Raw genomic sequence first — 25,045 nt, forward strand, 5'->3', positions numbered from 1 at the left:
GTATTCTGAACCGTGCAGCGAAAATCAATATCAGAGGTCACGACGTGTTTGCATACAGTGCGTATAATGGTCAGATTGGGTTTCATAGAAGGCGATCTAAATGTCTGCACTGGATCGATACGTGTGTGCGTGCTGTTGTTGGGCCCGCTCAGAACACATAATTATATATGTATAGGGTTAAATATATTTTAAAATGAAATTGTTTTTCTATTGAAATAGATATTCCTGTTCAAATAGAACAGGCCTTAATGGCATGGCGGTGGCGTCACATACGCCAGACAAATGGCCCAATAAGCACGCCACACACCAAAGTCTCCATTAGATCGCTCCCTCACTGGACTCGCGTGTCTGTGCGCGCGCGTGCGCGTGTGTGTGTTTTGGCTTACAAACCTCATCATAGCACCATTACGAGCGGCAGCACGACCACTACATCACGACGAAGACGCAAGGTTAAACGATGCGCTTTATTGTGCTTATGCCGCCTTACTGGCTAATACTGACAAAGTTACGTTATTCAAACTGAGCTTGAGTCTCATTTTCTACTCGCTGGGAGAAGCGATGCACTGCCTCATGCGCCACGATATGTGTGTATGTGTGCAAAGTGGGGTCATGGCCATTGGGCCAGGTAATGACTCTCCCACGGGCCCCTCCATGCGTGTTTGCGCTATGTGGACCAGCACCCATAATGATAGCAGCGCTCCGTGTGGGGGGTGTACATGTGTGTGTGTTTGCACATGTTTGCGGGGTGTGACAGTAGCGCACACAGCCCGGGGGCTATTAGCATCGTCTCTATGGATTTTTCCATTCACACCGTGTTTGATAATGCATAGGTGATATGCTAATTGGCTTCTAGCTGGACTACACAGTGGATTTTTTTTTTTTTTTTTTTTTTTGTGCATTTGTACATGACGCACAGCAAGGGGCCTTTGAGACCCCAAGAAAAATCTGTCGAAACTTTATGCAGCATTTTTATTTGGTCTCACGCAGCACATCACATCGTAATCAAAAAAGCGAGCGTATAATTCCCAATCCGCCTTGATTGGAGACCTCTCTGGCCCGTGTTGACCTCATCTGCAACACGAGAGTCAATTAGCTCATCAAAGGAGGCTTTGTGATGAAATATATCACCCGCACGTCGTCGGCAGCAACTGCAGTGGCGGATGGCGGCAGATCTATCCGTTGGCTTCTCTCTCTTGCTCTCTTAATTGCGTCGCCTTATCAAAGGCCCCCCGGGTGAGAGCGAGTGCATATTAGTCTCCATTCAGGGCCAATCTATTCCTTTCAGCTCGCCCCTCGCCTGCCAGGCGGCGGCGGCGGCGGTCAGTCAAACGGCCCGCGCGTTCACGCGCGTTGTTTGCTAAGCAGATGAGAAGATGCTGGGCGGCTGAAGAACAATCGCTCAGGTCCCAGGGTTTGCAAACTCGATGTATTTACAAACGAGACAAATGATTTCTGCACGGATAGTCGCTGATAACAACAACAATGTATATATTGTCCCACTTCGGGTCACTATTGTACTGAATCCAAAAACGTTATTTGGGTGGACATAAATAATAATCATTTAAAGTGCATTGCTTGTTTAGCCTGGCTGACAATGTGACAAAGCATTCGAGCATGAATGGACATGAAAAGAATACATACCAGACAATAACACGTTGTTGTTGTTTTTTTTCCCCCCCCCACCGGAATTGATGATTTTTACTCTCATAACATGTCAACAAGTACACAATGCCAAAACTCCGTATACGTGCATGCATCCGTGAATGTATGTCTATGTGTAAATATATGCATATATATGCATATATGTATATATTATATATATGTATATATACACGTATATGTATATATATATATATATACATATATATATATATATATATATATATATATATATATACGTATATGTACATACGTATATATATATGTATATGTGTATATATGTGTATATGTATGTATGTATTTACAGTACATATATTCTGTATATATGTATATACTGTATTTGTATATATATATATATATATATATATATATATATATATATGAATGTGAAAGACAATATTCACCGTATGGGATTAGACCACCTGTTGTGGTATTAAAAGGAATATAAACCAGCGCCTCCACCTGCACTTGGCATTGCCCATGAATGCCAGTCATTAAGACCTTCCCAAAGGCCCCGCTCCACTTACACATATAGAGCCGCCATTGTTTTTAAACACACACCTATGTCTACTGGGGGTCCATTCACAGAGCACTGTAATGAGTATCCCCCCCGTGGAGGAAATACGAGGAATTTTCCCAACATTGCTAACAGGTGCATGCTTGTCATGAATAACACTCTCTTTCTTGCATTTTTTTTTTTTTTTTTTTTCTCTTCCGCAGGTGCACCAGAAAGGAGAAATGCGAGCGCTCGTCAGAGCCTCGCCGCTTTGCGTCCGACATCAAGCAGTGCGTGCGCCTCAGCGTGCACCCCAATAACATTTCCGTGTCCCAGTTCAGCGTGACGGTGAGTCGACGTGGTTTTCCTGTCTTCATTATGAAAAAAAAAAAAAGAAGCGCTCACGAGAGATAGACCGACACTCGGACAAGGTGATTATGATGCGCTCGTTTCTGATTAGTGGCCACTCTTTACATGGATCGTGCGGCCTGCCAACAGCAACACAACTCAAATCCCGGCTGTGCAAATGTGCTGTCCTGTCCAATGAAACACTCATTAACATCCCATAGTATTTGCTTGGCATTGTATCGGAATGCTTGGCAGCTAAATACGGCACATTTCCCCAGGATAATATATTGCCGGCCCTCCACACATATATGAACACTGCAGCAGTGTCTTGTGATACGAGTTTAGTTTATTCTGTCAGAAAGCACTCATGTCAAATCACCTTTCCCCATTGAAATGAATGGAAATTATATTAATCCGTTCATTACCTTAGTCTTTTAAATGTTCATGACAACAACTTCCCCAAATTCCACCAAATAACAAGTGTGTCTTAAACATAAATCCGATTACAACAACAGTGCAAACAAATCTGTGGCTTTGTCACTTTTCATGTGTCATGAAACAGTGATATGTAGCACTGCACTTACAGTAACAGACATTATGTAAATAGATCGAAAAAATTACAACTACCGACTGACCGGAATTAAGCATTTTATTTTATTTTTGTACCATAGGTTTCCCCTACAAATGTGCTTCTCATTCGTTCTCTTACCATTCAGTGGCCAGTGTTTTTTTTTTTTTTATTGAAAACACTTCAAAATTCAAACACAGCGGTGGTGTTCATATTTCCATTTCCCCTTTGAGCCTTAAATATGGTTTGTGCATGAATAGCCTGTGTGCACCCTGTACAATACTATTTGATTTACTGAGGTCAGGGCTGAATGATCATTTCCCATCTGTGTTGCTCCGAGGGTCACGCACACCATTGTTGCTTTTCCACCTCTGCGCCACTCTAATGGTATTCATAGACTGCGTGTGCGTGTATGTCACGCTGTGTGTGTGTGTGTGTGAGATCGGGCTCATTCCGAGCCTCCACGAGAGTGTTTAACCTTTTCCCAGTGTGGAGTTTTACCCTAAGGCGATGCCGCGCATTTCCCCAAGCGGACGATGGCGGCCGACAGGCTGCGACGTCGTCCTCCACCTTTCTTTGACTTCACGTTAGGAAGATAACACAATGGAATTGTTATTATTATTGTTGTTTGAAAAGAGGCAAGAGAACTTGTTGGAGATGAAGGCCTAGACCCCCACAGTCCGACTTCATTAAAGTGCAATCTAAAAACAGCTGAGCTCGGCCCTTCCTCCGTTGCTGAGGCAGCTCCGGCCAAGTGTGAACAGGCCTCGCCGCAAATCAAAGCCTTGACCGAGGACCACCGCGGACACGCTTGTCCCATCAATATGTATATTCCGGTCTTGACCCCCGTACACCTGCTTCCGGCTCGATATTCAAGGACGGCTTTTTCCACCCCACTGTCTTCAACCGCATAAACTCAACCAGGTGCTGAGCTGATGCAGCATTTTCAAGTGGAGAGGATAAATCTGCATCCCTTTAATCCTCAAGAACATCCACAATGTTAGGGCCATAGATTTAGGGCCATAGACTCTTTTTTTTTTTTTTTTTGCGTTTATTCATCTAAATTCATCTGGAAAGCAAAAAATCTATTCCTAGACACACAGAATTCAAAATACAAGCTCTTCTGATTGTTCAAAACATGCCTTAAATCGGATTGTTCCGGAAGAACATGTTGTTTAGGCTGCCAGGGGTCCCAGGTAGGGCCAGAGATGAGTTTGGCATCCAACACCTTATTTCAACATCTGGAGCTCAAATGAAAACAGGCCAAGTTTTTCCAGTATCAAAATTCCCATTCTCCCTTGGAGCAGAACAGAAGTCAAAGGTCCAACAGGAAAAAGAGATCGTAGTCCAAACATGACTGCTCACAAAGAATTTATTCTCAACGACAGATGGATGATTTCACGAGCGAAATATATTTCCCAAAATTTGGGGCAACCTCTTTTCTCTGATCGTCGATCACGGAAAGTCTGGATTGTATTGCGACATCCAACCTGCCATATTTGACCAATTATACAATACAATTTTATGGAGTCTAAAGAATAGGAACCATTTTGGACGGATTAGATTCCACATTTTGCAGATTAAGGCGCCAAGGTCGACAATCATGTGTCGTTCCTGGCAATTCCTTAAATAGCTCAACTGAGAATATGCAGTCTTCTGGCCGTCACTGTTAGAATAACAAAGTGAGCATTCAAGATAAAAGGGCAAAAGTTAGTAACTGATGCGCAACTTTGACAAGAGTCACACCGGTTGAAGTTCTGTTCTTCACCGATCACCGATTTCCCTCTGTTTCCCCCGAAGTTGGTCCTGGAAGCTCATAACGTGCCGGAGCTTTCCGCCGGAGTGAACTGCACCTTCGAGGACCTGGCAGAGATGAACGGTCTGGTGGAGGGCAATCGCATCAAGTGCTTCTCCCCGGCCGAGAAGGAGATGCCGCGTGTGGTCGTCGACAAAGGTAAGGAAGCCTCGACGCCGATCCCCGCGGAACCTCTATTTCCGTCTTTTTCTTCTGGAACTAATTAGTCCGTTTTTGGTTGACACACTGAAAAAGGCAGCCTTGGAGGAAGGGGAAGTTAGCATTAGCAGCCTTCAAGGTAACTTTTAGGGGGCCTAATTAGAACAGATCCACTGTCAGGGGTGCTTTACCTTGATTGATGAATGATTCCCTCTTTGTTAGCCATGCTAGGAGAATGAGTGGGCTGCGTCAACGGTGGCGAGGTGACCCGTGTGCCAGTGTGTGTCTGTGTGTGTATCATGAATTAAACATGAAGCCCTTCATTAGAGCCAGACAAAAGGACACAGACGAGGTACAGCGTTTCATCGCATTCCCACTTTAGCTTGTCTGAGACTCCCTCAAAGACCGCTTTCCATCCCCAGGGAGACGTGTTCCCACCTTATCGTCTCCTGCAAGGTTGCAGGGATGCTCTCAAACCCAACCAAGGGAGATACCGTTGCAACAAGCGGAACACTTGCGGCTCTTCTATTGGCGTGTGAACAAGTGATAAAATTCCATGCATGTGTTTCCTCCAGGCGACCACCAGATCGTACAACTCTATCTCAAGTCCAAGGAGACCGGCTTGGCGTTCGCCAATACCAGTTTCGTTTTCTACAACTGCAGCGTGCACAAGTCGTAAGTCTTACACCCTGTCGCACATTTTGTTTCACGACTGTATTGCCTAAGCGAGCACACGGAAGGTTTTTTTGTTGTCCTTACAGGTGTTTGTCGTGCGTGAGCAGTCCATACCAGTGCCACTGGTGCAAATACAGACATGACTGCACGCATGACCCGCGCACATGCTCCTTCCAGGAGGGTCGAGTCAAGAAGCCAGAGGTAAGGCTGCGTTCGGTCCAAGCTTTCAGCCTGTTTAGGCCTCAGCGGTAAAACATTTGGATGGGGGTGATGTGTTTGGCTTGTATAAGAGGTAGTCGTTCTGGAGACTGAAACACCTTTCAGCAATTTGGCTTGGTCGGCGGAATCTATAATAAAAGCTATTCCGGGTGGCCATCCGTATTCCCCGAGACAGCTTAGCGGCTGTGAATTATCCATCATATTGGCAGCCGCCTCCACTTTCCCCACTTGCCCAGCCAGAACCGCACTGGACGGGGGGCAAGTCGCTATTGCCTCAAATGCAAGAGATGTCTCTCTTTGATAAGAACGCGAGAGTGCGCCCATGTGTGTGTGTGTCTTCTCCACTTTTTCCACGGCAAGGTGTGTCTTGCTGGGAGTTGGTGGCCGGTTAATCCTCGCCCGAGGTGAGCTATGATGAAGATCAGTTGCGCTGGCGTCCGTCTGGACCAGCGCGGGGACGTGGCGGGCCAGATTGTCTGGTTTGATGAGCAGTCTGCTCACCATTGTGTTATACCACCAATATTTCCCCGGAGCCATTGAACCTGCGCGGCCGATATTATTTCCCCTCCTTCCCGCCGCCTTCCATTATCCTTTTGAACCGTCTGCTTAGTCAGGCCCCAGTCTTTGCCGGTTTACTTTTCCAATTAACTCAGGCGCTGCTGGTCAATATTGACTGAGGATAATAATGTGCCAATCCTCTTCCCATTGTGTTGCTGACTTCCAAGAAAAGCCACAAATAAAGCAAGAGGGATTATGCATTTGCACATTAATGACATGGTTCGTTTTGATGAACCGTGTTGGCGGAAAGCAGGTGTTTTGCAGCCTTAATGACTTTTAATTTGCTTTTTATTAACCCGCCGATCCGAGGTCGTGCACTCGCCTCTGGATTTCTGGACGCGCATCCACCCTTCCCAAAACAGCAACAAGTCGGCGTTGATCTTTCCTCTTCCGACACAATGAAGAGATTCCGAGCGGCTTTGGGAATAATCCCTCCATGCTATGCTAATGATAGCCATCCCGCCTCTCTCCCCACTGGTTGAGCTCATTGTTAGTATGCGTGGTGGTGCTGCGTTAAAACCCGCGCCGGGCATGGAGCTGGCGCTGTTTTATTCATGCCGCTGGTGGCACGGGGTACGTGGCTCAGACACTTGCCAAACTTTGTCCTTCATGCGTCTCAAGGATTTAGCCGCCGGGATTAGCCTGACAGCAAAAATATTCCCGGTCACGCCGTTACAGTGGGAATAAGATCTGTCTGTTTACCCAATTAGCAATGTTTACCTGCCTGTTGAGCTCGCTTTGGGTCCAACTTTCTTATTAACTCATTCACTGCCATTGACAAATTGACTCGTCTTTTCACAGTCCAGCCATTCAATCCCAGGAACTTGTTTATATTTTTTTCAACATTTTTCAAACGTTAGGGTAAAAGAGGGTCTGAAAATGTCTGAGTTAACCACACCGCTTTCTTCCAGTTTATCCAAACGTTTTCCAAAAAACAATAGCCACTACTGCCCAGGACAAAAGGAGCACTAAGTGCTTCGGAGTCACACTGATCAATTCTGAGGAGTTTATTTACAGCAACTCTATTGATCAGGATGATTTCATTAAGACAGCTAAATGCCAACTTTAATAGCTGCTAGTTGGGAGCTGAAGCTGAATGAGTCTATTGTAAAATAATTTGTAGATGTAAGTAAAAGATTAGAATGTGAAGAATTTTGTTAGAAGCAGAATTCCAGCAGAAAAGCGAGGTGCGCGTAACGAGGAGACTGGAAATGTCGAGGTGTTGAGTGCACCTCAGGAGAGAGCGTCTTCGGTCGAGATCTCTATGAGGAAACGTGCGAAAGCTGGAGACGTTGCTCATCTTCACACCTCGGGCCGGCTATAATTACGGGACTTGAAACTACGCCGAGAAAGAGGCCTTCACAGCTCCCACGTCGTTTCCTGTTCGGGCGCTGTCGCCGCCCTTCACACCTCCCACCAGCCTCCAATTAGTGGATCTAAGCTGCAGGTTCCCCGGCAAGAAAGGAACGGAGCGAGGCAGTCGGGGGAAATGCGGGGGTCAGCGTGAAGGGTCGACTTGCAAGGGTGGCGTGGACTTGAGACTTCTTGTCTTCTGGACTCATTATGTGCTCACCAATTGCCTTAAAAAGTCCATGAACATCTTTCTACCTGTTGCTTGTCATCTTGTAAAATCGGGAAAACCGTACATCAGTGTTTATGTGGAATTCAATGTATGTTAGCCTATAAATAATAAATAATAAAAGTTGTTTTACCGAATAATTCTTACGTTTTCTCGAATGTATGATACACATTTTACTAACTCTGCCAGGGTCTGTAAACTTATGAGCACAACTGTACTCTTGACGGAAATTCTAAATTCCTTGTGTTCCTTGCTTAAGTAAGGAAAAACTGTTTTGTTATGCCATCATAGTCCCAAAAGAATAAAATGAAGTTCATGATCTTATGCAGAGTTGTTGTTGTTTTGCCTCTCCAAGAGCACAAAAAAGTTTGTCTTTTGCTTTTTATCGCCATTCTCCGCCCTCATCTCTCAGCAGCGCAGAGCCTGATGGTCTTTTTATGGATGGGAATGCGTGTGTACGTGTGTGTGCGCCGTGAACGGCGGGCGTATCTGTGCCGCCCCTATTATTTATCACACCCCGAGAGTCCAGGACGGGGGTGTGAGGCTGGCGATAAACACAACTGACATTACATCAACGTAACGTCGACATTAATCTCAGAAGGTGATGGCTGGCATCACCACTATCATCAGTAGCACACACACACACACACACACACACACACGCACACCCACGCACACAAAATCTGTGTATTGGTTGTATATCATTTAGTATGTAGTATATTTCAAATTTAAATAAATTTACATTTTATAATTTCGGGGCCTAGTTGAAATTCTTGATTTTGAAAAAAATATCAATTTTAGTAGTATGCATTATTAAGGGTCATATGTCAGTTTTTGTTGATTATGTCAGCGCCATGTGGACAAAAGAGGTAGTGTTTTGGCAAAAGTCAACCACATTTCTCACGCGCGCCAGCGCATAGTGTCGTGAAATCCTGAGCGCTCACTGGCCTACAAGTTGGACTGAATGACATTTCTATTTCCAGTAGCCGTGTGAAAGATGAATAGTGATGAGGTAATGAATCTAATTTTGTTTAAACAATACTTTTGTTTTTTTGGTTTGTTTTGGGGCTTCTGCCATGACACCAGTAATTCGAGTTCAAATCGATTTCTGTCCTTATAGCGAAAGGAGGAAGTGAGTATGCCGTCAGGACTTTTTTTTTTTTTGTGTGCCAGGGTTGCTCCCATCCTCCTTAAAGTTGCTTAGTGCCAGTAAAAATTATACAGACCACCCCCCCCCCTCCCAGGGCATGACAAAAGTCCCATTCAACTACTTGTAAATCAATGTTTCATCAGAAGCATTGTGATTTTTTTTTTTATTAAGGTCGAATTCTTGCCCAGTGCTGCTTTAATAAGGAAATGACTGTATAGGATGTATTTTAGTAGTTTTTTTTTTTTACTTTTTGTACTGCATTAGTATTCCACTTGTTGTACTACATTCCTTTTTGTATACAATCCTACTAATCCTACTTTTTTAGTTTAAAATAAATCACTAATAGTAAATAAATACAAATGAATGTTTGTTGTTGTTTTTTTTTTAATCAAGTAGGAGTTTTTTTTCGTTTTGTACTTTATTACTTTTCATAGAAAACCTCCCTCAAATCCTGTAAAATCCATAGGGATTATATTTGTATTTTTGGGGGCACTTATGTAGTAAAAGTAGTATAAATATTCATGTTGGGTGAACCAAAGGTGCACTTGAAGCACTCCTCCTCGTTGCTATGGCAGCTGATGATGCAGGCATCATTGCCTTGTGTTGTTCATCCCAAGGAGGTGCTCTGTCTGTCTGCCTACAATTTGTCTTCTTTGTGACAAAGTGTTGTCTTCGGACACCTCGTAATCAGCATACGGCGCTATCAGCTGCGTCTTGTAAATTTAAGTCACACTCGTCTGCTTCGCCACCGTCAGGCGGATCGCATGAACGGCTGCCATTGTTCAAGTGTATTAAGTTTATGTGTGTTCGCCCTACCACTTAAATTCATTCTCCAAATGTAGGCAAATGAAACGCAAACACACCACCTCTCGCACTGCGCGTGTGTGTCATTTATCTATAATGACTCTGTGAATAATGTCATCCCCCTCGCTGAGGAGCCATCCAGTCAGTCACTCAGGCAAACCCAATCAAGTGGCTTTTAATAAACTCCACATGAGCGTTATCGCCCGGTTGAACGTGCGCCGCCACGCTGGCCCGCCTTATCTGCTCTGCTTCTACTTCCTCTCTTCTTCTTCTTCGCCCCTTTTTGACATGCCCAAGCTTTTCCTGTCACTTATTTTTTCTTCCTCGCTCTTGTGCTGTTCTTTACTTCTCCCGCCTTGAAAATTTGCCAAAGTTCTTAGTTGCATTCAGTCTCTATCCTTCTCTATGTCCTGCCTTCTTGTCCCTCGTCCATCCTCTCCTCTTCAATGTTGACAAGAGTTCAACTTTGGTATCTGTTCCGCAGATTCACTTCCTTGTTTTTGTTTTTATTTTTTACTTCCAAAGTCTTAGGCAAAGTCATCTTCTTGTTGGTAGCCCCTCAATCATGCTTATCTCTTTCATTTCTCTGTGTAGTATCTTCCCATAGACCAATGTTTCTATTTTTCTGCCTATTTCTTTACATTTTTACCTTCATGATTTCCCTCAAACTCCTCTTGTTGTGCGGTAAGCCACCGTTTTTGAGTTCTACCAAGTTAAAAAATTGTAAAAACCAAGAACTGCCAAGTACTGAACAACAAGAGGACTCCCATTCCGATGATATCGCTCTTGCACCTCGGGTTTTTTGGCTTGTTTTATTGGATTTTTGCCTTCAAAATCTCCCTAAAATTCACTAATGCTTTGAGATACCACAGTTCATGGGCACTAAAGAAACCATGAGGTGCACCCAACAACAAGAAGACTCACATTTCCACCCCGATTCTTGGTTTCTGCCATTTCTTAGCTTGGAGGTCACGAGAGCGCTCTTGCTACATTGTCTCCTTGGCTTTTTGTCTCAAAGTCTTCCTAAAGTTCACTTTTTGTTTGCTCCACAACAGTTGTTGGTTGGTTTCCACCAAATCTGATCTTGGTAGTCCCATTTGGAACTGCATCCAAAGAACGGAGCATCCTCAGCAAGTTTTGTTTCTGTCCCTCCCAGGAGTGCCCCCAGCTGCTGCCGGCCGAACGCATCCTGGTGCCGGTGAACGTGGTGAAGCCCATCACTCTGCGAGCCAAGAACCTGCCCCAGCCTCAGTCAGGCCAGCGAGGCTACGAGTGCCTGCTGACCATCCAGGGCAATGAGCACCGCGTCCCCGCTTTGCGCTTCAATAGCTCCTCGGTGCAGTGTCAGAACACATCGGTGAGCACTTAGCAACCATCCTCTGAACAACTCTTGAGTGTCGGCAGCAGATTAGCATGGAAAAAGCGTTATGCCGCTCTTGTGTTTATAGAAAAGCATCTCCTCCTTATGCCTGTCCTCATCACTCTGACGATTTGTGTGTCTGGGATTAGTGTGCATAATCATCACACAATCCAAATATTGTACTTTGATTGAGCGCTGAAGGAGGGAAACTGTAATCTTGCCGAAAACGATGATTTCAACCCAAAAATAGTCTTTGAAAGGTGTTTGTGTGATTGCCTCAGCCACCTGTTGCACGTGGATCGTGTCACCACTCGCGTTGTTTTTAACTCAGGAGATAATGACTTTCTCCCTCCCAACTCCTTGTTATTCCCTCCTCCCCCCTGGTTGCCGTGGCGACAGTACTTCTATGACGGGATGGAGATGAGCAGCCTTCCCGTGGAGCTGACCGTCATCTGGAACGGCGACTTTAGCATCGACAACCCCGCCCACAACAAAGGTAAGCGTCGGAACAGGCATGCTCCTAATTTGCTCATTTTGCAAACACACACATATCTAATGTCAGCATAGTCTTTTCTAAACACACACACACACGTCATAGGGCCACTCCTGCCCTCGGAGTTAGTCTCCATGGCAACAGGCGGGCGGTGTGGTGAGGTGCAGCAAGTCTCGCCTGATGTTTTATCGTGGAGTGGTTAACTCCGACACGTTTTTCCTCGCCTCTCTTTGTCACTGTGGATAACTAATGCGGCAAACATTTTGAACCAAAATGGAATCTGAGAAGAGGAAAGATTGTACGGTGCAGCTCCTAAACACACAAACCAACATGTTTACAGTTACTTGGAGCAGGTTGTTTGAAACTAACCTCGGCTAAAGTTTTTATTGCCTGGTCGCAAGTAGCCTGTTCTGGTCAAATGTCCATTCCAGGAACCAAATGCAGTGGATTATATGACACCAGTGTGCTTTAGACAGCCAACTGAGTTTGAAGTGATAGCTCCCAGGCAGCAGCAGAGAAGGAGAAACATCATCTCCCAGTGCGTCACGAGATGGACAGATCACACCTCCGTCTAATCGCAATTAGGAGCAAAACGTCTGGCCCGTCGCCATGGTGATAGTATGTTAAACGTGCGGAGGCGTGAGGCACCACGGATAATGGCATAATGAGGCGAAGAAGCTCTCCTGTTTGTTGTTCTCTGCCTATTTGCACTCATTTGTCGCAGATTCAGACTTTGGATGAAAATCTGTTTGTAGTTCTTGTCTCCCTTTTTAATTGCCCTCTTCTGCTTGTCTTACCTTCATTGTGTGCATGGCGTACAGTCCATCTGTACAAGTGCGATGCCCAGCGTGGGAGTTGCGGCCTGTGCCTGAAGGCGGACCCTCTGTTTGGATGCGTGTGGTGCAAAGGGGAGAACCGCTGTACGCTCAAGCAGCACTGCCCGCACCCCGAGAACCAGTGGCTGGAACACAATGGCATCAACAGCAAGTGCACCCACCCGCGCATTACACATGTGAGACTCCTGCCTGAATCCTTCTACACTTTCAAGTATTTGCTTTAGACTAGTTCAGGATGTCTGGACTTGGTTCTGAACCATTAGATGCTAGTGGTACTAAGAAAAGTTTATCCATTCATCCATCCATCCATGTATTCCAGTTGACTTTGGTCCAGAGCCACCCTGGATTGGTCACACTCATATTTACACCTACAGTATGGACAATTTAGAGCAGGGGTGTCCAACTCCAACTCCAAAATTTGTGGCTACGCCCCTGTGCTTGAGGAAGCCAAGTACAAGGAAAAAACATACGCAAGCACGAGAAGACTATGGAAACTCCAAGCCAGAGCCGAGAGTCCAAACCCGACCTGCTAACCACTCGCCCACAGTGCAGCCCATTGAAATTTCAGTTCCACAAACAAGTTACAAGGATTTGTTTCTTTTAGACAAAGCAGAATCACAAGCTCTATTGTTTAAAATCTGCCACCTACATTTTACTCATTGCTGAATTCAGTAAACAGTTCGAGAGTTTTAATGCCTTGCTTGGTGCAGTCAAAAGCTGACTCACATCCTGTGTGACTACATCTTAAATCAGATCAAAATCATGGCATTCCAACATAAAAATAGTTCAAGAAATAACTGAAATCACGGGCAAATCATTCCAGTACACCTCCAAAATCCACACCAGTCATCTTGAAAACAACTAAGTCGATTCCAACTGGCACGCTCACAAGCCTTGTTGGAAGTCTTCCCTGAAGAGTGGAGGCTACATGGTACATATGTCATCAGGTCCACAGAAGACACGAGGACCATATAGGGGGAGGACATGAACAAAGACAGATGGAAGGATGTCCAGATGAAGGGGAGGAGAGGATGAAGATCACTTGGCCATTTCCCGGTAATGTCCTCTGCTCCGGCGTCCCAGAGGAGGAGGCTCTGATGAAGCAATGAGGGGAAAAGGCCGGAAGCAATCCCCTCCAAGCATGCTTGTGCCGAATGTCTGGTACAGAGAATAGGGAGGCGGGCATGCCCGAATGGAAATGTAATCCCAGATTGATGTGTTGACCCGTGACCTCCGTGGAGATTTGGTGAAAGCGATGAAGCATAAACCTTTATTGCGGCATGAATCAGATTATGTTGGCACATCATTGACGAATGAGGGGGTGGTCGCGACGAAACAGAGGAGCCAGACCACTGATTAGAAGACATTCAAGACAGAAAGAAAAGAAAAATGAGGCAGAGAGAAAAAAGCCAGTCAGCCTTTGTCTTGTAACGTAACCTTCAATTATCTCGTCCCAACTTTAATTGATGCCTCCTTGACTCATCTTTTTGACTCTCTCGCTCCGCCTCGGTTTTGTGTTTGCCAATACGCGGTGGTCCGCCGGGCGCAAAGATACACATCAGCGAGGAGGGAGTTTGTTTATCCGGGACGTGGAATGTGGCGTGGACGATGTCTCTCCCACAAAGCTGGAGCTCATTAGAATGCGTGTGTGGGAGCCCGAAGCGAGAAGCCAACAAGCTAAGGTCCATCCATCTGTGCAGATCTAAAGACGTTCAATCAAATTAGATGGCGATGACCATTCTGATGTCTGATCTCATTCTGGTGTCCAAAGGCCCCAATCCCATAACACATAATGAAGACTTATTTCTAATCTAGTTGCAGTGGAGATGAAGTGGAGAGTGACACGAGTGACGCTTTTGTCAAAAGCAGTACATGGATGTGGAAGGTCCCATGACTGGGTTGGATTTAATTTAAATGCTTGTCTACGTGGCAATCTCTCATTTCTGTTTCCAGATTACTCCTCTGCGGGGTCCCAGGGAAGGCGGAACCCTTGTCACGATTCGCGGCGACAACCTTGGCTTGGAGTTCCGCGAGATCCAGGGCAACGTGAAGGTGGCGGAGGTGGAGTGCACGCCCATCCGAGATGGCTACATCCCGGCCGAACAGTAAGTGGGCAACCTTATGTACTGACTTTAGAAGCGGCAGGTTTACATTAAATGTCGCGCCCGCAGGATCGTGTGCGAGATGGGTCGCGCCGAGAAGAGTCAGTACACTGGGAATGTCAAGGTGTGCGTCGGCGTAGGCGAGTGCCGGCCAGAATTCACAGCCAAGTCGTCCAAATACTACTACTTTGTGGTAAGAGGTCAATGAATGTTTGGCTTTTGCTAGTTGCTTGTTATCTTTAACCGCCTGCATATGGGCTTTCCAGATTCCGAGGATCCACACCATCAAGCCAAGCCGAGGGCCCGTCTCCGGGGGAACCGTGGTCAGCATCACAGGGAGCCACCTGGACGCCGGCAGCAACGTGTCCATCATGTTTAAGGACCAGCCATGCACCTTTCTCAAGTTAGTCGTCCAACCTTCCTGACCCCCGCACTTAGGCAGTCAATTAAAAGCACACAGTGCGTCATATAAAAGAACTGCGCAGACATTCCAGGGCCGCAAGAAATCAGATTATACTCAAGTCATTGGCAAAACGAGCCGCCCCGGATTTATGATCTCCATAAATATCCTCCTAATGAGTTTCCGTTCTCCATCACCGCTTTCATGTCTTCTTCAATACAGCATCAAGCTCCTTGGGTAAGTTATGCTCTCATTTAGCTGATAAGGCTGGGTGTGCTTGAGGGCGTGTCCCTGCCATGATTGGCAGCACCAAGATGTGTGGCCTTAAGATCCACCCTCAACATAAGTATGGCCGACAAAAAACATCACGAGACAATCATTCATTGGTAATTTAATGGGACAAAAACATAGCGACTATGGTAAGCCTACTTATTTAGACACTTTACTAAATATATAGAGGATATAGGAATCTATCCACCAAGCATTTCCATCTAAATATCCTCTTCAAGTGCCTCTCCACGAGAACTCCAACTTTTCCAAGTTTAAGATATCTCAGTTTTCTGAAATCCAGCATATATCCAGTTCAAGAGCAGTTCATTAATTTAAGTAACTGTGACCCTATAATGTAGCCTCATTACATGTTTTTTATCCATCTGCCGCTGCACCACAGACGCGACGGCCTGTGGCTGACGTGCCGCACACATGCGTCGCTGAACGGCTACGGCAACGTGCCAGTCTCGGTGAGCATCGACAAGGCCCAGCTGCAGAAGGACCTGCGCTTCGAGTACGTGGAGGACCCCACCATCACCAAGATAGAGCCCGAATGGAGCATCTACAGGTAAGGACTAAGAAACCAAATATTATTTCCAGTCATCTTCAAGTTCTAACACTGGAGATGCCCAATATTATGAATAACAACCCAACCGGTACATTGGGATGCATCGTTTTCTCTCTTGCAGTGGACACACCCCTGTGACAGTGACAGGAACCAACCTGGACATTATCCAAACGCCGCTAATCAGAGCCAAATACAACAATCACGAGACGCTCAATGTAAGTCAACTCGGACTGCTTGCCTTTGCTGCCACGATGACGTAAATGGGTCAAAAGTAGGACACAGTGAGCCAATTGAAATTAATAGAGGGTGATGAAATTTATCTCCATGTAGATGCAATGATATCCACAGAGATTGTCCCTTATCAGAATCTTTGTAGCCTTTATTCATGCCATTCAAAGGTCTCTTTTGATTTGACTGAAGATGAGAGACCGAAAGGGGACGATAGTATCTACACGACATAATGATTTGGCCTTACAGATTTTTCAAGGTTGCATATTCAAATTCGTCGTCACACTCAAATAATCCAGTCAACTTTGAGCAAGGACACATGACAGGGACGTTTGGCAGACGTTTTACAGATGTGTCCAGTGTGACGTTCAAGGACCCAATTAAAGCGACAGGCGCCGGTTGGAGCGGCTTCACGCTGAAGGTTATTGTTGGCGTCTCAACAATGTTTGCGCGAGGCCTTTTCTGGCTGCTGTCGTGACACTGACAGTTCCATACAGATATGTCAGACAAAGCAGTCTTGTTTTTAAAAGGCGTTTCATAAATAGCTGGAAGCGAAGGAGAAAGTCGAGTGCCCAAGAGGGAAGCGTGTCAAGTCCTTACCATGTTGTCGCCTTCAGTTGTGCCAGGTTCTGAGCCCGACATCCATGCAGTGCCAGGCCCCGGAGCTTCCCATCAGCCTGGCCCAGCAGCAGGAGGCGCCGGAGAGGCCCGACGAGTTTGGCTTCAAGCTGGACGACGTGCAAGCCGTCATGGCGCTCAACAACACCAACTTCATCTACTACCCCAATCCCGAGTTTGAGCCTCTCAGCGCGTCCGGCGTGCTGGAGCTTAAACCCGGATCGCCTATCATACTGAAGGTACATTTACACTCCATATGTTATCACGTGCGTGTCTTCAGGGCTTGAGAGTTTGTTTGTTTTTTTGCTTTCCTGCAGGGGCGAAACTTCTTGCCGCCCACCAGCAGTGGAAACGGAAAGATGAACTATACCGTTCTCATTGGAGAGAAGCCTTGTATGTTGACCGTGTCCGACAGCCAGCTGCTGTGCGAGTCGCCCAACCTGACGGGCCGCCACAAAGTTCTGGTGAGTCACAGCATCGCAAATCCATGCTGGGACAGACAAATGTTGCCTTCTGTGTATCTGCGTAAGCACTCCCAGACAGACTGATTGTCCGTGTGGTTGTCATAGCTGCCCACAAGACAAACAAATGGGCCGTCTGTGTGGATTTGGACCACGGGAAACTCAATAAGGACTCCATTTATGACCACTTTGTTCCAAATGCTTCCTGCTGTTTCCACCTGGGCATGACTGCTATGAAACAATGAGAGAAGCAGAAATTTGTACACATTATATTTGAATCAATATGTCTTGGACCTAATCAAAGAAAACATACGTAATAGTAAAGTAGTTTGTCCGTAATCTGGACTTTAGCCACAATAAAGCCTATAAAGAGTTTGAGATGGATCTCTTCTTTCAATAGACAGGAGCAAACAGGCCAAAATGCAGATTTCAGGGGCTGAGGCCGGGCACAGTAATCTGTCTGGAAATTGCTGTCTGAGATACATCTAACCTTAGACAGGAGAAGCGGCAGTGAAACAGGCCAAAATCCAGATGTTGAAGGATGAGGCAGGGCAGGAAACAAACTTTCAAGTGACCTTATAGCACAGTAAATTGTCCTGAAAGTGCATGAAATTGCCACTGTTGTCAGTTATAAACCGTCCACGTTCTGTCCTAAGGCTCGCGTGGGCGGAATCGAGTTCTCGCCCGGCGTGGTCCACATCACATCGGACAGCCCGCTCAGCAGCACGGCCATCATCGGCATCGCGGCGGCCGGGGCCCTGCTGCTCCTCGCCATCGTCATGGTGCTCATCGCCTACAAGCGCAAGTCGCGCGAGAGCGACCTGACACTCAAGCGGCTGCAGATGCAGATGGACAACCTGGAGTCGCGGGTAGCGCTGGAGTGCAAGGAGGGTACGAAACTCATACGCAAGAGTCTTTTTCTCCACCCCTGGACATTGTATCGTGACACCTATTTTCCCGTTAGCTTTTGCAGAGCTACAGACTGACATCCACGAGTTGACGAGTGACTTAGATGGCGCCGGGATCCCTTTCCTGGACTACAGGACGTACACCATGAGAGTCCTCTTCCCGGGAATTGAAGAACATCCTGTACTCAGAGACCTGGAGGTATGCTTCATCTTTGGCCCGTCTGGTATATTTGGCGAGTTTGACTTGAGTGATTCTTGGGAAGCCCCACCTTGCAAGTGCATTCTAACACTATGGGAGACCTTGTTAAAAATGAAAAGTCAGTCAGTCAGGTAGAAGTAAAACAAAAATATCTCGTAAATTAGCCCCGGTGGTGACATTGATTGACAGCCGTAATTGAGCGAGTCGTCTTGTTCCATTAAGGCGATGATTGACCCCCATTCCACTGGCCTCAAGGTTGGCCACTCCGTCCCTTGATGAGAATTTGCCAGTAATAAGCAATATTAATTAGGCTTTAATTGGTATAAATGTCAAACTGCGCGGAGAGGCGATGTGCGACGGCAGCCTAATGAAGGAAGCAGAAGGCTGCTCTTAGGTGTTTGACGCACGCCTAATTGTTATTGATGTGTCGGCAGGGGTGACAGAAATAGCCCAGGTGATGGAAAGGATACAGTAATATTCCAGCTCGCCTATGGAAACGTGCAACGCGAGTTTGTGTGCTGATGAAAACACAAAGCAAAACTTGTCATACGCAAGATGACACGACGCGTCCCCACGAGGCAGACGTTGAAAGCCCAAACTCCGTAGGTGCTCGTTAGGAAAGGAAACATGGAGGTCGGAAGCTCATGCAGCAACCGCGGCGGTTGGTATAAACGGCGCGGAGACACAGTGGGCTCGGCTTTGAATCTGCAACTCGGCGGCATCAAAGCCTCTAAATGCGCTCTCGAGAGGATCGCCGTTTTTATTACGCAGACAAAATGTGTCAAAAGTTAGAATCTCGCTCACGAACCGGGCCTTACTTCTTATACTTGGACTCTATTTTCTTATTGATACTTGAATGGAATGAGGTTCCGCTTTGAGGTGACGCTTTCTTTTCTTATACTAATCCATTTCAATATTAAAATTGTAGCTATCATATGTATCATATGTATAAGGCTGGAGTGATGTGAATGGAGTGAGTTTCCCCAGGTTGCTCAGGTTAGCATGTTTGTTGTAATGACTCCTGCCACGTTGACACCACCTTCTTGTAATTATTCTCTTTTTTTTATACATGATACTTCAGTGGAGTGAGGTTCTCCAGGCCGCTAAAGTTACTATTTTTATGATGTTTGTTTTCCCATCCCAAATGATGATACTTTACCTTCTTTTACTTGTACTCTATTTTTTATAAATACTTGAATGGAGTAAGGTTCCCCAGACTGCTGAAGTTAGCATGTGTTTTTCTCCTCCCAATTGGTGACACTTTATCTTCTTTTAATTGTACTCTGTTTTCTTGTAGATACTTATACTTGAATGGAGTGAGGTTCCCCATGCTGCTCACGTTAGCATGTTTTGATTTCATTGACCCTAAACCAACAATTCCTTGTAATGTTTTTTTTCAACGGGTACAGGTGCCAGGCTACCGCCAGGAGCAGGTGGAAAAGGGCCTGAAGCTGTTCGGCCAGCTGATCAACAACAAGGTCTACCTGCTGTGCTTCATCCGCACACTCGAGGCGCAGCGCGGCTTCTCCATGCGCGACCGCGGCAACGTGGCCTCGCTCATCATGACGGTGCTGCAGAGCAAGCTGGAATACGCCACCGACGTGCTCAAGCACCTGCTGTCCGACCTCATCGACCGCAACCTGGAGAGCAAGAACCACCCCAAGCTCTTGCTCCGCAGGTAGGACGAGGAGAACTTTTGTCCATTGACGTCTTCTTCTTCTTCTGAATTTATTCCCTCTCCCTGTCTGCATGACTTCTGTCACCATCTTTATTTCTTCCGCACTCCTCTCCCTCCCCGCCCCTGCTTGCTTGATTGCTAAATCAATGCTTAAAGTGTGCGAACAGTGTATCTCTGGCACAGCATCTGAGCACGGCTACCCACTGATTCTTCGGCCAAGAAGTGTGTGCATGCCACACACACACACACACACACACACACATCATTCCATCTGTCCTATCTCAACCTGCGCTGAAGTACAAGCACCAGGCAAGCTAACTAACGAGAGCCTTCCACAACCATCTGTCGCAGTCTCTGCTGCAATCTCCTCTTCCTCCTCCTACTCTTCATTCCGCCATGCGGACACACCGCACGTACACACACGTCAGTTTAGTTTTAATAATTGTTTACTGTATATTAACGACAGCCTTGTTTTTGCTGCATGACGCTCCGTTTTCACTACTAGCCAAGGTTAAAGTGGAAGTCAACCCAAGCATTTTTTTTTCAAGAATATGTTCTATGAGTTAATCCACCTGTTTTTAGCCATTTTATGGGTCGGCCATTTTGTCACTTCTGTCGAATGAAAATGATGTCACAGATGCTCAGGGCTCAGATAACGACCAGTCATGGCTCCGCTTCAGAGGTGAGCTGTTGGTTTGATTTTCAGCTGACAGAAGTGACAAAATGGCCACCCCTGTGATGTCTGAAAACGGGTGGATTAACTCATATTCCACAAGCGCAATATTAATTAGAATGCTTTGTTTCAACTAGTGGCCCTGCACAGAACATGTTCTTTAAAAAATGTTTGGGTTGACTTCCTCTTTAAAGGCAACATATATAATAATAATTGTACCCAAAATTGTTGGACACATGAAAGAAAAGATCAAACGTAACCTGGGTGACCTTGTCGCGGGATGAGAGGGATGGGGGGGCGGGTTACAGCGGCGAGAGGCGGGAAGATAATCCCCCCCAGGTGTTGTGCCAGGCCGGCCCACTGGCACGGCGGGTCTCAGTGTGAAGCCCCTTCAAGTGGCGGGTGGGCTGCAGGTGGCCGCCCAAACTCTCCCACAATGGAAGCTAATCCTGAAATATTGATGCCTTTAAATGCCCCCCGCCGTTGGCCACAAAAAAAGGATATCCGATCCTCGCATGTGCCCTCGCCAGCGGCGCTGATGTTTTTACGCATGCATCAGTCATTCATTCACACGGGATCAGTCGTTGACACACACAGTCGGAGCACGGATGCCAGGCGCTGAAGGAGACACGCATTCATTCGCTTTCCATTGTGCGTGGATAGAGTGTCAGTCCAGTGAGGGGGGGGGGGGAAAGGGTTTGATAATGAGGCCAATGTTCCTACAGGGAGCACATCAATCCAGCGGGATCAAATCAAGCCTTTTAATTGCTTTGCATCGCATTCAAATCCCCGACACGAGGATTTTTTTTTTTTTTTTTCGTTTTGTGTCGCCGCAATTATGTTTGAGGCATCATAACGATGTTGATGCTGAATATTGATGAAGGGGATACGTGGTGTTTATGTGTCGCGTCTCTGCGCAGGACCGAGTCTGTGGCGGAGAAAATGCTGACAAACTGGTTCACCTTTCTCCTCTACAAGTTTCTCAAGGTAACGGGAATCATCATTTGAAAACCAAACATTCATAAATACTGTGTTTTTGTCAAGCGCACGCTTCCAAAGGGAGCTTCAAACACTTGTTTCCATCTCACAAATTGAAATAGTCAGTGGTAAATAGTCATCGACGGAACGCGAATGAAGTGGACCATTACGGAAAAATTCCAGTTGCCGACTCCTATGCGCTGTAACGGAAAAACTGCAACCACGCATCGGGTCTCGAGGCTTACCGTAAAAACATGGCATGATTGTCAAAGACAGGAATTCATATAAAACTAGTGGCCGACGGTCGTACTTGCTTTTTAAAGTTTGTCAGCAGTGGCGAAATGAATCCGACTTTTCCGCCTCCGTGCAGGAGTGTGCGGGCGAGCCGCTCTTCTCGCTCTTCTGCGCCATCAAGCAGCAGATGGAGAAGGGCCCCATTGACTCCATCACAGGAGAGGCGCGCTACTCTCTAAGCGAGGACAAGCTCATCAGACAGCAAATCGACTACAAGACACTGGTGAGGAGGAGGAAGGGAGTCACCAAGGCACTTTAGTTGTGTTTCTTGGTTCCTGCTGGTTCACATTCCGTCTTTGGGACCTCAGGTGGTGAACTGCATCCACCCGGAGAACGAGAAGAGCCCGGAGATCCAGGTGAAGGTGCTCAACTGTGACACCATCAGCCAGGTGAAGGAGAAGATCCTGGACGCCATTTATAAGAACGTTCCGCATTCGCACCGCCTCAAAGCCTCCGACATGGACCTAGGTAGGACTACCATCTCCTTCGACTCATCAAACCGATAATTGCACGAATCAGAATAGGTAAACCCAAAGTCTTGCGGTCTCATTTTTGGAGGCACTGAACTGTTTTATAACTTTCATGCTTTTTACACCATGGTTGAAGTATGGTTGACGATACTGCACGATACTGCACTCAGCATAATCACCCAAAAGTCCCTTTACCTTTCAGAAACAGAGTAACACGTATGCCCGCACACTTTAATTGCAAGGCCTGATAAGGATAATGGGATTGTGGAGGAGTCTCTCCTGAGACAGATTTGTCCTGAGTGATGTCAGCCAACTGAGTTTTTTTGTTTTGTTTTCATTCTTACTCTATTGCAGTCCCCAGAAGGGCCAAAAACAAAGAATGTGTGTGTGTCTGTGTGTATGTCCTCACATATTGGCTGTAGGAAACGTGTGCAAACTGCAGAATAAGACACTTTCCCCGTGCATGTCTGTAATACGACGACACGCACATGTGCACTCCAGAGTCCATATGTGAATTGGCGTAATCCCACTTTGGAGTTTATTCTTTGAGCTGTTCCTCATCTTTCCCACGTTTGGTTCACTGGGACTTGACAGTTGACGAGTGCTCATTTCCATCTTGATAGGACGATCTTCTGTGTCAATATAAAACGGAATAATCACAACAACAGGACAATCGGATAATTCCGCTCAATCCTCCGGCGCTTCATTTCTTTGCCTGTCATGATTGCACTGGGGGATGAGGGGTTTAGCTTTCCCACCTGTTGAGTGAGTGAATGTTCTTCTCATTCGTCATCGCACTGCGTGTGGATTTCCAGAGTGGCGCCAAGGCCGGGGCCAGCGTGTGATCCTGCAGGACGAGGACGTCACCACCAAGATCGAAGGCGACTGGAAGAGACTCAACATGCTGGCCCACTATCAGGTAACTCCCCCATCACTCCCCCATTCAGCGGATGTATAATAGGAGCATGTCTGAGGGTTGCGGAGACGCGGCAATACAAAAGGTCCGCCCCCCTCGGTTGATATCAACATTGAAGATTGAGTGGAATAACGATAGGATCTTAATCATTGTGCATGCGCAAAAGCCCCGGGTATTTGTTCCCTGTCCCATCCAACCAAACAATGATAGAGATCACTTCAATTAACCCTGCAGCGTGGCGACTCCCATTATTCGCAACACTCTCACACCGTGTGTGTAGTTGTGTGTCTAGGATCCCAGTTGTGTTAATTGAAACCAGTCTGGATGAGCTGGGATTCTTCACACCTACGCATACACATTGCACATCCCCGAGAGGAGCCCATTATTATTAAAGAGAGATGTCACACAGGCCCACACCAAACTGTCAATCACCAGTGTGGGTGCCAGTCGGAAGTATAATCACATATTCCGACACGAGTCTTGTTCTAGTTCCGTAACGTTGCGATTCTAATGTTGTTGGCTGTGTGCGCTGTAGGTGCCCGACAACGCGGTGATGGCCTTGGTTCCCAAGCAAGTAACGGCATACAACTCGGTGAACAACTCCACCGTGTCTCGAACGTCTGCCAGCAAATATGGTGAGTGCACTCACTCTAAAAACCATTGGGTTATAAATAACACAATTTCGGATTAATAGTGGACCGACCCACTCTTTGGGTCAATTTGACCCACCTCCTTGCGTTGTTTCAAACTATTTTTTAAAAGGGTTAGGAAAGTTGGGTCAAATTGACCCAAGTAGTGGATCAGTCTATTTTTGACCCCAAATTGTGTTATTTATAACCCAACTGTTTTTAAAACTCGATCACTGCCAAAAAAGATTTTATATGTCTTTTCACAGTCCAGCCATTCAATCCCAGAAACTTATTTATATTTTTTTCACATTTTTTCAAACGTTCGGGTAAAAGAGGGTCTGAAAATGTCTGGCAGTTAATGAGTTAAAAGTGCTCCTTGTCAGCATCACGTCCTCAAGAAGAGAGTGAAGAAGCCGCAGCAAAACAGGCCAAAACCCTGATTTGTGAAACTGAACTACAAGCTTGGTCAAGGCATAAATTAAACTCAGAATTCAAAGGAACTACTGTACAATTGTGCAGAATTGATGCTATGTATCATTTATGTTCAGTTAGCGTTGAGTCTCCGCTTTGATCCGATGTTCCTTCCTGGGGTAACCGTGGAGGACTGTTGCCAGAGTGATGCAGGCATTTTGCAGTGTTTATTTGTTCTCCAGTCAGCCGCTGATCAAAGCGGGTCGGCGGACAATCGGCGCACATCAGACGCGTTGCAATATTAGCCTGTGAAGCCGCCTCACCTTTTGCCACCGCTAAGTCCAATTAGCACAAGGATGCAGCGACTCTTTCTTCAAACGCGAGTGCCATCCAATTAACATGGAGAGGGTTGATGGAAAGAGATTTGAGGATGCTGGAAAAACACCTTAAGAATAACCCTGGGATCTAAATAGATGAATCCAAAGTTTTAAAACCTGACACTCTCTCAGTCTTGCTGCGGGCATCTCCTTCCTCTTTGCCTCT

At 46.2% G+C, this 25,045-nt stretch overlaps 1 protein-coding gene across 3 annotated transcripts in view; it reads left to right on the top strand.

The window, feature by feature from the left end:
* plxna4 (plexin A4) overlaps positions 1-25,045 on the top strand; it is a 129,025-nt gene that overhangs the window by 94,814 nt on the left and 9,166 nt on the right. For all 3 annotated transcript variants that reach the window (XM_086021735.1, XM_086021737.1, XM_086021738.1), the window contains 22 exons: positions 2,380-2,503; positions 4,872-5,025; positions 5,601-5,700; positions 5,787-5,901; positions 11,167-11,367; positions 11,770-11,866; positions 12,685-12,875; positions 14,653-14,804; positions 14,871-14,994; positions 15,068-15,204; positions 15,872-16,039; positions 16,161-16,254; positions 16,885-17,124; positions 17,203-17,349; positions 18,003-18,237; positions 18,311-18,453; positions 19,863-20,131; positions 21,725-21,791; positions 22,153-22,299; positions 22,385-22,544; positions 23,362-23,465; positions 23,998-24,097. In XM_086021735.1, the coding sequence (XP_085877861.1) occupies positions 2,380-2,503; positions 4,872-5,025; positions 5,601-5,700; positions 5,787-5,901; positions 11,167-11,367; positions 11,770-11,866; positions 12,685-12,875; positions 14,653-14,804; positions 14,871-14,994; positions 15,068-15,204; positions 15,872-16,039; positions 16,161-16,254; positions 16,885-17,124; positions 17,203-17,349; positions 18,003-18,237; positions 18,311-18,453; positions 19,863-20,131; positions 21,725-21,791; positions 22,153-22,299; positions 22,385-22,544; positions 23,362-23,465; positions 23,998-24,097 (3,269 nt within the window). The remainder of the gene's footprint in view (positions 1-2,379; positions 2,504-4,871; positions 5,026-5,600; positions 5,701-5,786; positions 5,902-11,166; positions 11,368-11,769; positions 11,867-12,684; positions 12,876-14,652; positions 14,805-14,870; positions 14,995-15,067; positions 15,205-15,871; positions 16,040-16,160; positions 16,255-16,884; positions 17,125-17,202; positions 17,350-18,002; positions 18,238-18,310; positions 18,454-19,862; positions 20,132-21,724; positions 21,792-22,152; positions 22,300-22,384; positions 22,545-23,361; positions 23,466-23,997; positions 24,098-25,045) is intronic.

Source organism: Filicampus tigris, chromosome 22 (assembly GCF_054856515.1).
Source record: "Filicampus tigris isolate MCC_2025a chromosome 22, RoL_Ftig_1.0, whole genome shotgun sequence".
NCBI classification, from domain to species: Eukaryota; Metazoa; Chordata; class Actinopteri; order Syngnathiformes; family Syngnathidae; genus Filicampus; species Filicampus tigris.